Source organism: Macaca mulatta, chromosome X (assembly GCF_049350105.2).
Source record: "Macaca mulatta isolate MMU2019108-1 chromosome X, T2T-MMU8v2.0, whole genome shotgun sequence".
Classification (NCBI taxonomy): domain Eukaryota; kingdom Metazoa; phylum Chordata; class Mammalia; order Primates; family Cercopithecidae; genus Macaca; species Macaca mulatta.
In genome coordinates this window covers 78,743,842-78,757,235 of record NC_133426.1, presented here as the reverse complement: position 1 = coordinate 78,757,235, position 13,394 = coordinate 78,743,842, and the positions used below count along the sequence as shown (strand labels likewise).

General features: G+C 41.5%; 2 protein-coding genes across 4 annotated transcripts in view; one reads left to right on the top strand and one right to left on the bottom strand.

Moving 5' to 3' along the window:
• Nucleotides 1–12,184, top strand: part of ERCC6L (ERCC excision repair 6 like, spindle assembly checkpoint helicase) — a 43,927-nt gene extending 31,743 nt beyond the window's left edge. For all 3 annotated transcript variants that reach the window (XM_077989424.1, XM_001092609.5, XM_077989425.1), the window contains one exon: nucleotides 8,147–12,184. In XM_077989424.1, coding sequence (XP_077845550.1) covers nucleotides 8,448–11,837 — 3,390 coding nt within the window. In that variant the 5' untranslated portion in view covers nucleotides 8,147–8,447 and the 3' untranslated portion in view covers nucleotides 11,838–12,184. The remainder of the gene's footprint in view (nucleotides 1–8,146) is intronic.
• Nucleotides 1–13,394, bottom strand: part of PIN4 (peptidylprolyl cis/trans isomerase, NIMA-interacting 4) — an 84,007-nt gene that overhangs the window by 55,650 nt on the left and 14,963 nt on the right. The window lies entirely within an intron of this gene.

Below are 13,394 nucleotides of genomic sequence, written 5' to 3'. Positions count from 1 at the left end.
AATAGCATAACAGTAATTATGCCAAAACCAAAATTATCCTATTTTCTGGCATAGCAGATGTGCTTTGGCATCTAGAGGGTATCCTACCAGCCAATGTTCTTCAGCAGAAAGAAGTTTTATTATTTTGGGGAGTATTTGGTGGCTAACATCCTGACTGACCCTTTGGAATAAAGTCTAACTAAAAATTAAAAATTCTCCAGGGACAGTTAATTTCTTTTACAATGGGTATAGACCTTTAGTACCTCCAGCTCCTTAATCTTCCAGTCCAAGGTTATCTGGTTAACCACTGCCAAACACAAAAGGACAAATACTATATGATTCCACCTATATGAAATATCTAGAATAGGCACATACACAGAGACAAAAAGTAGATTAGATGTCACTGAGGGGTGGGAGAAATGGGGAGTTATAACTTAATGGGTACAGAGTTTCTGTTTGGTATCATGAGAAAGATAGTGGTGATGATTACACATTGTGAATGTAATCAATGCCACTGTACACTTAAAATGGTTAAAATGTCAATTTTATGTTATATGTATTTTACCACATTTTTTTTTTTTTTAAACCTAGACATTCTGTCACAGTTATGGAAACTGGAAGTCTAAAATCAAGGTGTCAGCAGGGTTGGTTTCTTTTTGGAGTCTGAGAAATAATCTGTTCCAAGCCTCTCTCCTAGTTTATGATGGTACTGGCAATCCTAGGAGCTTTTTGGCTTATAGATGCATCACTCCATTCTCTGCCTCCATCTTCATATGGCATTCTCCTCTCTATGTCTCGGTGTCTCAGTTTACCTCTCATAAGTACACTAGTCATGGGGTTAGGGCCTACCCTAATCCAGTATGACCTCATCTTAAATCAATAACATCTGCAATGTCCTGGTCACATTCACGGGCTCCAGGTCGACATGAAATTTTGGAGGACTCTATTTAACCTAGTACAGGACACTGCCATGGATAAAATCTTCTGGGAAATGTACATAGAATCAGAAGGACATTGACAACAAAAAGATCCCCAGAAATGCCACCATTTTATATGGGATATGTGGATGGAGAGGAATTCAAGATGCAGACTGAGCATCTTGAATGGTTAGAGAGGTAGAAGAAATCTAGGAGAGAGGGTTGTATGCCACTGAACCCAAGGGGGAGGGAAAACTTCAGGAGGGGTGTAGTCATCAGTGGTTTTAAGCACAGCAGAAAGGTCAAGAAAGATAAAGACTAAGAACTGTCCATGGAGTTTGGCAATATGGAGGTTGGTGTCCTTGGTGAGAACAGTTACATTAGAGTGCTAGGTAAGAAGCCAAATCGCAGCGTGTTATGAATCTTGCTTTTGTATGCCTTCAAATTGAGAGGCAGCAGTCTATTGGCAAAGCAGTCTTTTTAGTCTTTTTCACCCACCACCTAGATTCTGTTATTAATGTTTTACTATACTTGCTTTATCACATACCTATTCTTACAACATATCTATTCCATCAGTCCATCTTCTTTTCTTAGGATACATTTCAAAGTAAATTGCAGACATCAGGATACTTCCCCCTAAACACTTCAGCATATAAACTATTAAGTGGATTTCAATATTTGTTTAGTTTTTTTCTTTTAAAGTAAAATTTTCATACAAAGTAATATATAAATCTTAAGTGTACATTTGGTGAATTTTGACAAATGCATACACCTGTGTAACCCAAACTCCTATCAGGATATAGAATACTATTATCACCCCAGAAAGTTCCCTCACGCCCTTTCCCAGGCAATTTCCACCTCCAGAGGCAACCACTGTCTTGATGTTTTCCACCATATGTTAGTTTTGCCTATTTTAGAACTTGATATAAGTGAAATCACACAGTTTCTACTCTTTTATGCCTGGCTTTTCCTCAGCATGTATTTGAGATTCATACATGTATAAATTCATACATGTAGTAGTTTGTTCTTTTCTGTTATTGAGTCCTTTGTATGAATATACCACAGATTGGTGTTGTTTGTTTGTTTGTTTGTTTGTTTTGAGTCAGAGTCTTGCTTTTTCATCCAGGCTGGAGTGCAGTGGCTCAATCTTGGCTCACTGCAACCTCCGCCTCCCAAGTTCAAGCAATTTTCCTGCCTCAGCCTCCCGAGTAGCTAGGATTACAGGGACCCGTCACCACACTTGGCTAATATTTGTATTTTTAGTAGAGATGAGGTTCCACCATGATGGCCAGGCTGATCTCGAACTCCTGACCTCAAGTGATCTGCCCACCTCGGCCTCCCAAAGTGCTAGGATTATAGGCATGAGCCACTGCACCCGGCCTAAACTTTTTTTTTTTTTTTTTTTGAGATGGAGTCTCACTCTGTCACCCAGGCTGGAGCGCAGTGGCACAATCTTGGCTCACTGCAACTTCCGCCTTCCGGGTTCACATAATTCTTCTGCCTTTGTCTCCGGAGTAGATGGGATTACAGGTGCCTGCCACCACACCTGGCTAATTTTTGTATTTTTAGTAGAGATGGGTTTCACCATGTTGGCCAGGCTGGTCTCAAACTCCTGACCTCAGGTGATCCAACCGCCTCAATCTCCCAAAGTGCTGGGGTTGTTTCCAGTTTTTGGTTATTAGGGGTAAAGCAACATTGTTTGTTTGTTTGACTCTTAAATGCCTGTCTTATAAATGGTGCTAAGCAGGGAAAAGCTAATTATTAAACATTGTTTGACTGAACTGTGAACCATATTCTCCCCTAATTTATCTCAGAAATCACTACTATTTAATAATATTGTTTGTGTTTATATGTGATTTTAAAATGATCCCCACATTGATTAAAATGACCATCCCTGAAAGTGAGGCCAAAAGGAAGGAATCTTCCTAGCCTACTCTGCCATGACTTGGGCTTTAAATGGGCTGTTTTCAATACTGGCATTCAGGTCACCTGCAATTTTTATGTTATCCAAATGTTTTACGTTTTATTGATTTTGATGGAGAATCAAAAGACATCTGTTGTGTCTAGTGTGTCTACATGCATCTTGACAAGGGGACTGGACATAAAGACATGTCAGGGAGCTGATACTCCAGGAGCTGGATCAGTATAGGGAAACTGTTAACGGGCAGGTCTTTGTTCTTAGAGCTCCCAAGATGGTGGCAAGCCTTTTGTTCTCTGACCTTGGGGTTCTTGGCTTCACGGATTCCAAGGAACGGAACCTTGGACCATGTGGTGAGTGTTATAGCTCTGTTAGAAGCTGTGGGTCATGGAAGAGAACCGTGGAACCCAGTGACTAGTGTTCAGCTCGATTAGGACAAACCCGGGCACTTAGTCATGCAGGAACAATGGCAAGCCTTTAGCCTGATCCGGAGCGGCAATGTGCGCCTTGCTGTATCAGAAACGCAGCGGTAGACGGTGAGCGAAAGCTCGGCTGGAGCCGTAACAAACACAGACCAGAAGAGTGTGCAGTTGCAAGATTTAATAGAGTGAAAACAGAGCTCCCATACAATGGGAGGGGACCCAAAGGAGGTTGCCCCTCCCGGCTGGAATGCCTGTTTATATCCCGATCATTGTCCCTCCCCCTGTGCTCTCAGGTGATATATGATTTGACTATTTCTTTACCTCCTGCTTTTAGCCTAATTTGTATTTTAGTGAGCCCTCTTTACTACCTGATTGGTCAGGTGTGAGCTGAGTTATAAGCCCCAAGTTTAAAGGTAGGTGCGGTCACCTTCCCCAGCTAGGCTTAGGAATTCTTAGTCAGCCTAGGAAATCCAGCTAGTCCTGTCTCTCAAAACTGGGTTCTTGTTGAGAGGACAGCGATAACCCCACTCACATGCACCGAGATTAGCAGGTCTAGGTTCCTCCAACCCTATATGGGCCTAGTGACTGGTGGCCAGATTACGAAACAAAAAGCATTTCTGATTGTTTTGCATGTGAAGAAAACAAAGTTTTATTGAGTTAGGGTCTTTGCATTCAGTTCTCTGTCTCTTCACATTCTTTTCTTTTTCTTTTTTTTTTTTTTTTGAGACAGGGTCTGGCTCTGTAGCCCAGGCTGGAGTGCAGTGGTAACACGATCATAGCTCACTGCAACCCTAGCCTCCCAGTAGCTGGGTCTATGGGCGCATGCCACCAAACCTGGCTAATTTTTTTCTATTTTTTGTAGAGACCAGGGCTTCACTATGTTGCCCAGGCTAGTCTCAAACTCCTGGGCTCAAGCAATCTGCCTGCCTCGGCCTCCCAAAGTATTGGGATTAGAGGCTCAAGCCACCGCTCCCAGCCATCTCTTCACATTCTAAAATAACTTTGTAGGGAATGTTCCAAAGGGCCCTCCACAACAAGGAAAATCAAGTGTGTGTCTTCTGCGACTTAAGCTTGTGTGCCTTTTCAGCTGCTCATTTGCAAACATTGTGTGTTTAGCTTAGCTTAGCTCTTTGGGGCATAGGTATAATAGTATGGCTTATTGGTTTCTCCAGATAGAAAAACTTTCAGCATCTGAACCAGCAGACTCTGTGGAGAAGAAAGGTTTCTCAAGGTATCACCCAGTTCCAAAGGGAGGTGGATTAGATGTTGAGAGGTTAATTGGCTATGGTCAAGGAAGATGTTTGCATCTGAGCAAATAGCTTTGGGGCAGAGATGATTTTATTTTTCATTTATTTATTTTTTGAGATGGGGTCTCACCGTGGTGCACAGGTTGGAGTACAGTGGTGCGATCTTGGCTCACTGCAACCTCCGCCTCCCGGGTTCATGTGATTCTCATGTCTCAGCCTCCCGAGTAGCTGGGATTACAGGCACCCACCACCACGCCCAGCTAATTTTTTTGCATTTTTTTAGAGACGGGGTTTCACCATGTTGGCCTGGCTGGTCCCGAATTCCTGACTTCAGGTGATCCACCTGCCTCAGCCTCCCAAAGTGCTGGGATTACAGGCATAAGCCACCATGCCCAGCCACAGAGATGATTTTAAATGGCCACTTGGGCAGGGCTTCTTATGGAGAAGACCTTTAGGTGGGGTTATGACCCAGGGAGTTAGCAGCTAGGCAGTTTTGCCAGTGAAAGGGTAGCTTTCCAGGTAACAGGACTTTGTAGCCCAAGTTTAATTGTTGTATCCCCTTCCTCCAGGAGTTGTTTGTATATTATATATATATATATATTTTTTAAATGGGTCTTGCTCTGTCACCCAGGCTGGGGTGCAGTGGTGCGATCATGGCTTACTGCAGCCTAGACGTCCCATGCTGAAGCGAACCTCTTGCCTCAGCCTCCTGAATAGCTGGACTGACTACAGGCATGTGCCACTGATAGGGTTTGGCTGTGACCCCACCCATAATCTCATCTTGAATTGTAATCCAGATTGTAATCCTCATGTGTTGGGGGAGAGACCTCCTGGGAGGTGATTAGATGTCCTTTTAAACAATCCTTAAAGAGAATCATGCTCTAGTCATATAATTTCAGGTAAAACCATTTAAACACACAAATTTTTGTTTTTATTGTCCCTTCCTATGGAATTAAAAACTGACATTTCCCCCATACTCTAGCACTATTCTTCTCCTTGTTCTCTTGCTTGAGGGGTATGGTTCTTTGTCCTGAACTGGTTACTCCTCCGTGTCCTCCTGGCTCCCAAGCAGGCCTAGCTTCTCCCTGCCTATGTTCAAGGAAAACAGGGGAGCAATTCTGGAAAAATATTTGAGCCCATGAAGTGTTAGCTAAGTTATCCAGATCATTAGGGATCCTGTGTGCTATAGATGGATAAATCATTACATTAGCAATAAAAAGGACATGTTTTCCCTCCAAGCACTGAAAAATGGAAGTGATTAGAAGCTAAGTGGCTAAATCAAACTGCATTGTAAAAAGCATTCTAGTCTTGCAAATAATCAGATATCCAGGGCAGTGCTATAAAAAGCATTTATTTTTCCCCCCTGATTCCATTGTAGGGAAAGAATACCATCCTAGGTCCAACTTGATTGGTGGAATAGACTGAGGGGAAAGGAATAGCTGAGATGCAGTTGTTAGACAGACCTGCTAACTAGGGTGGACCAGGCACTGGGGAAGGCAGCTTGGCTCACAGCAGCGGTTTAACCCAGCCAGAAAGCAGTGATGTCCAAGGAATACTGTAAACTCTGGTTGTGGTTCAGGCAGAGGTTGACAAATGGGGGTTCCAGAGGGTGGGTAGAGCACAGCAATAAGTATTTTAGGCTGGTGCTAAGAAGTCTAGGCACACAGTTGCCATTTAAAAGGCTGGTGTGTGTGATTAGTGGGGACTCTGGCCCAGAGCTAGGGATTAGGGGCAGCACTTTAGTCTCTGGGGAAGACGCCTGGCTAGAGTTACACAGAACCCCAGGTTTCATAGGGGTTTCAGGATACTGGGTAGGTTACCAGTTCAGGAACTTGGAAATAGTCTAATAATTTAAAACTGTTATTTTTTCCTTCAAGCTCTAGAACATAGATCAAGACTGCTTTCCAAAGCAGCTCTGAATAATTAATAATTCCCACCAATAGTGGGAGTTTTTCACACCTTGCCAACACTTGTATTTTCCTACTTGTTGGTTATAGCCATCCTAATGGGAAGTGGTATCTCCTTGTGGTTTTGGTTTGCCTTTCCCTGACAACCAATGATGTTGAGAGTCTTTTCATGTGCTTATTGCCCATCTGTATATCTTTTTTTCCTTTTATTTATTTATTTTTTAAGAGACACAGTTTCGCTATGTTGTTCAAGCTAGTCTTAAACTGCTGACCCCAAGCAATCCTCCTGCCTTGGCCTCCCCAAAGTGCTGGGATCACAGTCATGAGCCACCGCACCCATTCCTGTATATATTTTTTCCCCCTCTGGTTGCTTGTGTGTTTGGCATCATATTTAAGATACTGCCAAATCCAAGTCATGAAGATTTTTACACCTATATTTTTTCCTAAATTTTGTAGGTTTAGCCCTTAGACTTAGGTCTTTGATCCATTTTGAGTTAATTTTTGTATACGGTATGAGTAGGGGTCCAATTTCATTCTTTTGCACATGGATATCCAGTTGAAAAGAGTTCTTTCCCCAGTGAATTATTTTGGCGCCCTTACTGAAAGTAATTGACCATAAACCACTGAAGAACTTTAAGCAGAGGAGTGACATGATTTATTTTATGCTTTAAGACAGTATTGCTGGCTGCTATATAGAGTGTATTGGAGGGGCAAGAGTTTATGTAGGGAGAGCAGTGAGTAGGAAGCTGCAATTATCCAGGCCAGAGATGATGGTGACTTGGGCCACAGTAATGGTAGTAGAGATGGAAAGAAGGTGGTTATAACTTGGGAAATAAAGTTAGTAGGACTTGGGACTGCCTGGCCTGGGGGTGGGGCATAAAAAGAAAGGAAAGGACAAGGATGACTCCTCTTTAGGTTGGGGTCAAGGATTCTCTTCAGATTTGAAGTCTGGATGGCTAAATAGATGGTAGTGTTATTTACTAGCACACAAATGGAGAAGCACGTTTTTAGAGGGCAAATAATGAGTTTAGTTTGGGATGAATTGAATTTGATTTCAAGCGGAGATGTCCAGAAGGCAGCTGGAATATGGGTCTAGAGTAGAGCTTGAGGGACAGCTCTGGGTTGGAGAGAGTGATTTGGGAGTCATGAGCACATAGGTGGGAGTGGAAGCTCTGGGAAAACTTGAGGAGAGACTAAAAAGAGTGAGAAGAGGTCCTAGGACTGAGTCCTCTGGGAGGAAGAACACAGAAGAAATGGTCAGTGAAGAGGAGGAAAACCAGAAGGAATCTATAGGAATCTGAAAGGAGGGAATTTTAAGAGGGGAAGGGAGTGATCAATAGTGTCAAATGCATCACGGAGCTCCAGTAAAATAAGGCCAGAGAAGTTCCCATGTTTCCATGCCCCTACACATAGAGGTTTGTTTTACAAAAAATATCACTTTGTACTTCTTATGGGTGCCAACTTAAAAAAAAAAAAAAAACTGTGGAACCAATAATCTTTGCACATTCATTTTCCACAACTAGTGCCTGAAGGTGTTGCTGGCAGCATCTGGTGGATATTTGTTTGTGTCTCAAGTGATGCCAGCTTTCATTGGCATCTTCTGTGCTAATCTTTCCCATCCTGAATTGAGGATATTAAAAGTCCAGCTGCAGTTTGGATTCTAAAATGAACTCTAAAGCATTCTTAGACTGAATGTCCAATGTTTCCTTTCTCTTCTTCTTCTTTTTTTTTTTTTTTTTTGTTACCTTTTTTATAGATATGTGAAAGAGGCCAAAGAAGCAACTAAGAATGGAGATCTGGAAGAAGCATTTAAACTTTTCAATTTGGCAAAGGACATTTTTCCCAATGAAAAGGTGCTGAGCAGAATCCAAAAAATACAGGAAGCCTTGGAGGAGTTAGCAGAACAGGGAGATGATGAATTTACAGATGTGTGCAACTCTGGCCTGCTGCTTTATCGAGAACTGCACGACCAACTCTTTGAGCACCAGAAGGAAGGCATAGCTTTCCTCTATAGGCTGTATAGGGATGGAAGAAAAGGTGGTATATTGGCTGATGATATGGGATTAGGGAAGACTGTTCAAATCATTGCTTTCCTTTCTGGTATGTTTGATGCTTCACTTGTGAATCATGTGCTGCTGATCATGCCAACCAATCTTATTAACACATGGGTAAAAGAATTCATCAAGTGGACTCCAGGAATGAGAGTCAAAACCTTTCATGGTCCTAGCAAGGATGAACGGACCAGAAACCTCAATCGGATTCAGCAAAGGAATGGTGTCATTATTACTACATATCAAATGTTAATCAATAACTGGCAGCAACTTTCAAGCTTTAGGGGCCAAGAGTTTGTGTGGGACTATGTCATCCTTGATGAAGCACATAAAATAAAAACGTCATCTACTAAGTCAGCAATATGTGCTCGTGCTATTCCTGCAAGTAATCGCCTCCTCCTCACAGGAACCCCAATCCAGAATAATTTACAAGAACTATGGTCCCTATTTGATTTTGCTTGTCAAGGGTCCCTGCTGGGAACATTAAAAACTTTTAAAATGGAGTATGAAAATCCTATTACTAGAGCCAGAGAGAAAGATGCTACCCCAGGAGAAAAAGCCTTGGGATTTAAAATATCTGAAAACTTAATGGCAATCATAAAACCCTATTTTCTCAGGAGGACTAAAGAAGACGTACAGAAGAAAAAGTCAAGCAACCCAGAGGTCAGACTTAATGAAAAGAATCCAGATGTTGATGCCATTTGTGAAATGCCTTCCCTTTCCAGGAAAAATGATTTAATTATTTGGATACGACTTGTGCCTTTACAAGAAGAAATATACAGGAAATTTGTGTCTTTAGATCATATCAAGGAGTTGCTAATGGAGACGCGCTCACCTTTGGCTGAGCTAGGTGTCTTAAAGAAGCTGTGTGATCATCCTAGGCTGCTGTCTGCACGGGCTTGCTGTTTGCTAAATCTTGGGACATTCTCTGCTCAAGATGGAAATGAGGGGGAAGATTCCCCAGATGTGGACCATATTGATCAAATAACTGATAACACATTGATGGAAGAATCTGGAAAAATGATATTCCTAATGGACTTACTTAAGAGGCTGCGAGATGAGGGACATCAAACTCTGGTGTTTTCTCAATCGAGGCAAATTCTAAACATCATCGAACGCCTCTTAAAGAATAGGCACTTTAAGACATTGCGAATCGATGGGACGATTACTCATCTTTTGGAACGAGAAAAAAGAATTAACTTATTCCAGCAAAATAAAGATTACTCTGTTTTTCTGCTTACCACTCAAGTAGGTGGTGTTGGTTTAACATTAACTGCAGCAACTAGAGTGGTCATTTTTGACCCTAGCTGGAATCCTGCAACTGATGCTCAAGCTGTGGATAGAGTTTACCGAATTGGACAAAAACAGAATGTTGTGGTTTATAGGCTAATCACTTGTGGGACTGTAGAGGAAAAAATATACAGAAGACAGGTTTTCAAGGACTCATTAATAAGACAAACTACTGGTGAAAAAAAGAACCCTTTCCGATATTTTAGTAAACAAGAATTAAGAGAGCTCTTTACAATCGAGGATCTTCAGAACTCTGTAACCCAGCTGCAGCTTCAGTCTTTGCATGCTGCTCAGAGGAAATCTGATACAAAACTAGATGAACACATTGCCTATCTGCAGTCTTTGGGGATAGCCGGAATCTCAGACCATGATTTGATGTACACATGTGATCTATCTATTAAAGAAGAACTTGATGTGGTAGAAGAATCTCACTATATTCAACAAAGGGTTCAGAAAGCGCAATTCCTTGTTGAATTTGAGTCTCAAAATAAAGAGCTCCTGATGGAACAACAAAGAAATAGAAATGAGGGGGCCTGGCTAAGAGAACCTGTATTTCCTTCTTCAACAAAGAAGAAATGCCCTAAATTGAATAAACCACAGCCTCAGCCTTCACCTCTTATAAGTACTCGTCATACTCAGGAAGAAGATATCAGTTCCAAAATGGCAAGTGTAGTCATTGATGATCTGCCCGAAGAGGGTGAGAAACAAGATCTCTCCAGTATAAAGGTGAATGTTACCACCTTGCAAGATGGTAGGCACCCATATGAAGGTACATGTAGTGCTGACTCTATAGCTACTTTACCCAAGGGGTTTGGAAGTGTAGAAGAACTTTGTACTAACTCTTCATTGGGAATGGAAAAAAGCTTTGCAACTAAAAATGAAGCTGTACAAAAAGAGACATTACAAGAGGGGCCTAAGCAAGAGGCACTGCAAGAGGATCCTCTGGAAAGTTTTAATTATGTACTTAGCAAATCAACCAAAGCTGATCTTGGGCCAAATTTAGATCAACTAAAGGATGATGAGATTTTACATCATTGCAATCCTTGGCCCATTATTTCCATAACAAATGAAAGTCAAAATGCAGAATCAAATGTATCCATTATTGAAATAGCTGATGACCTTTCAGCATCCCATAGTGCACTGCAGGATGCTCAAGCAAGTGAGGCCAAGTTGGAAGAGGAACGTTTAGCATCTTCACCACAGTATGCATGTGATTTTAATCTTTTCTTGGAAGACTCAGCAGACAACAGACAAAATTTTTCCGATCAGTCTTTAGAACATGTTGAGAAAGAAAAGAGCTTGTGTGGCTCTGCACCTAATTCCAGAGCAGGGTTTGTGCATAGCAAAACATGTCTCAGTTGGGAGTTTTCTGAGAAAGATGATGAACCAGAAGAAGTAGTAGTTAAAGCAAAAATCAGAAGTAAAGCTAGAAGGATTGTTTCAGATGGCGAAGATGAAGATGATTCTTTTAAAGACACCTCAAGCACAAATCCATTCAACACATCTCTCTTTCAATTCTCATCTGTGAAACAATTTGATGCTTCAACTCCCAAAAATGACATCAGTCCACCGGGAAGGTTCTTTTCATCTCAAATACCCAGTAGTGTAAATAAGTCTATGAACTCTAGAAGATCTCTGGCTTCTAGGAGGTCTCTTATTAATATGGTTTTAGACCACGTGGAGGACATGGAGGAAAGACTTGACGACAGCAGTGAAGCAAAGGGTGCTGAAGATTATCCAGAAGAAGGGGCAGAGGAAAGCAGTGGCGAAGCCTCCAAGTATACAGAAGAGGATCCTTCAGGAGAAACACTGTCTTCAGAAAACAAGTCCAGCTGGTTAACGACATCTAAGCCTAGTGCTCTAGCTCAAGAGACCTCTCTTGGTGCCCCTGAGCCTTTGTCTGGTGAACAGTTGGTTGGTTCTCCCCAGGCGGCAGAGGCTACGAATGACTATGAGACTCTTGTAAAGCGTGGAAAAGAACTAAAAGAGTGTGGAAAAATTCAGGAGGCCCTAAACTGCTTAGTTAAAGCGCTTGACATAAAAAGTGCAGATCCTGAAGTTATGCTCTTGACTTTAAGTTTGTATAAGCAACTTAATAACAATTGAGAATGTAACCTGTTTATTGTATTTTAAAGTGAAACTGAATATGAGGGAATTTTTGTTTCCATAATTGGATTCTTTGGGAACATGAAGCATTCAGGCTTAAGGCAAGAAAGATCTCAAAAAGCAACTTCTGCCCTGCAACACCCCCCACTCCATAGTCTGGTATTCTGAGCACTAGCTTAATATTTCTTCACTTGAATATTCTTATATTTTAGGCATATTCTGTAAATTTAACTGTTGTTTCTTGGAAAGTTTTGTAAAATTATTCTGGTCATTCTTAATTTTACTCTGAAAGTGATCATCTTTGTATATAACAGTTCAGATAAGAAAATTAAAGTTACTTTTCTCAAGTGTTTTCCATCCACTTTGTTTCACTGAGATGATACTGGCAGAAGCCTGTCATTATCAGTCTAGATCTTAAGACATGCTTGTGAACATGCTGTTTCATGTTTTCAGCTTAATACAGGTGGAGCATCCCTAATCCAAAAATGAGGAAACTTTCTGAGTGCTGACATGATGCCACAAGTGAGGAAAGTTCCATACCTCATGTCATGTGACATGTCACAGTCAAAATGAAGGTGTACAACACACTGTTTACTCAGCATCCCCAAGGGAAAAGAGATTCTGTAAGCCCCCTTCAGCTACTATATATCCTTTCCACACAGGCCCAGATTCTCCCATGCAAGCCTGCCTACAAAGGGCAATAAAATGGTTCAACATACACAAACTTTGTTTCAAGCACAAAATCATTAAAAGTAATTATAAAATTACCTTCAGACTTATGTATATAACGTGTATATGAAACATAAATGGATTTCGTGTTTCGACTTGGATCCCATCTCCAAAATATGTCATTATGTATATGGAAATACTCCAAAATCCAGAACACTTCTGGTCCCCAGCATTTTGGGTAGAGTACTAAACTGGAACAGCAGAAAGCTGAGCTAGGTACCTGGTGCTGGGATTCTTTATCACTGGTAGCTTGCCCTGGAGTCACTGCTGACCATTTAGCCATTCTTCATGCACCATTAAGTGTTCTCCCTTTCGCCAAACCAGGTATCTCGTCTATTCTGACACATATTATCACAGTCTATCTTGGATTGTAGACTGAAAAGGAGTTTGGTACCCTTGTAGAAAGACAAAGTGCAGTATAGCATGCTGCACTCTATCACTAGAGAAGTGGACTATCCTTGATGACGTACTATGTGTTGGGCACTCCACACAGGTTTCTCATTTCAGCCTTACCATAATCCTTTGAGGTGAAGGGAGAGTAGCATTTCCATTTTTCATTTGAGGAAACAAAGGCTCAGTGAGGTCATGACTTCCCCATGGTGACATGGTTGGGGTGAAACTGATTTTTAACCTTGTGTAAATGAATACACTATAATACACTGAGCTGTTTTTACTCACAACACTTCTGACACCAAATGTGGGGGTTTTCCACATCAAGCAATTCTCCAGTTCTCCAATTAAAAATTGAACTGGTGTCCTACAATTCAATTTCGACACTACCCAGGGTTAGCACGCTCAGTCCCACCAAACTGCCCTCACTTCAGACGT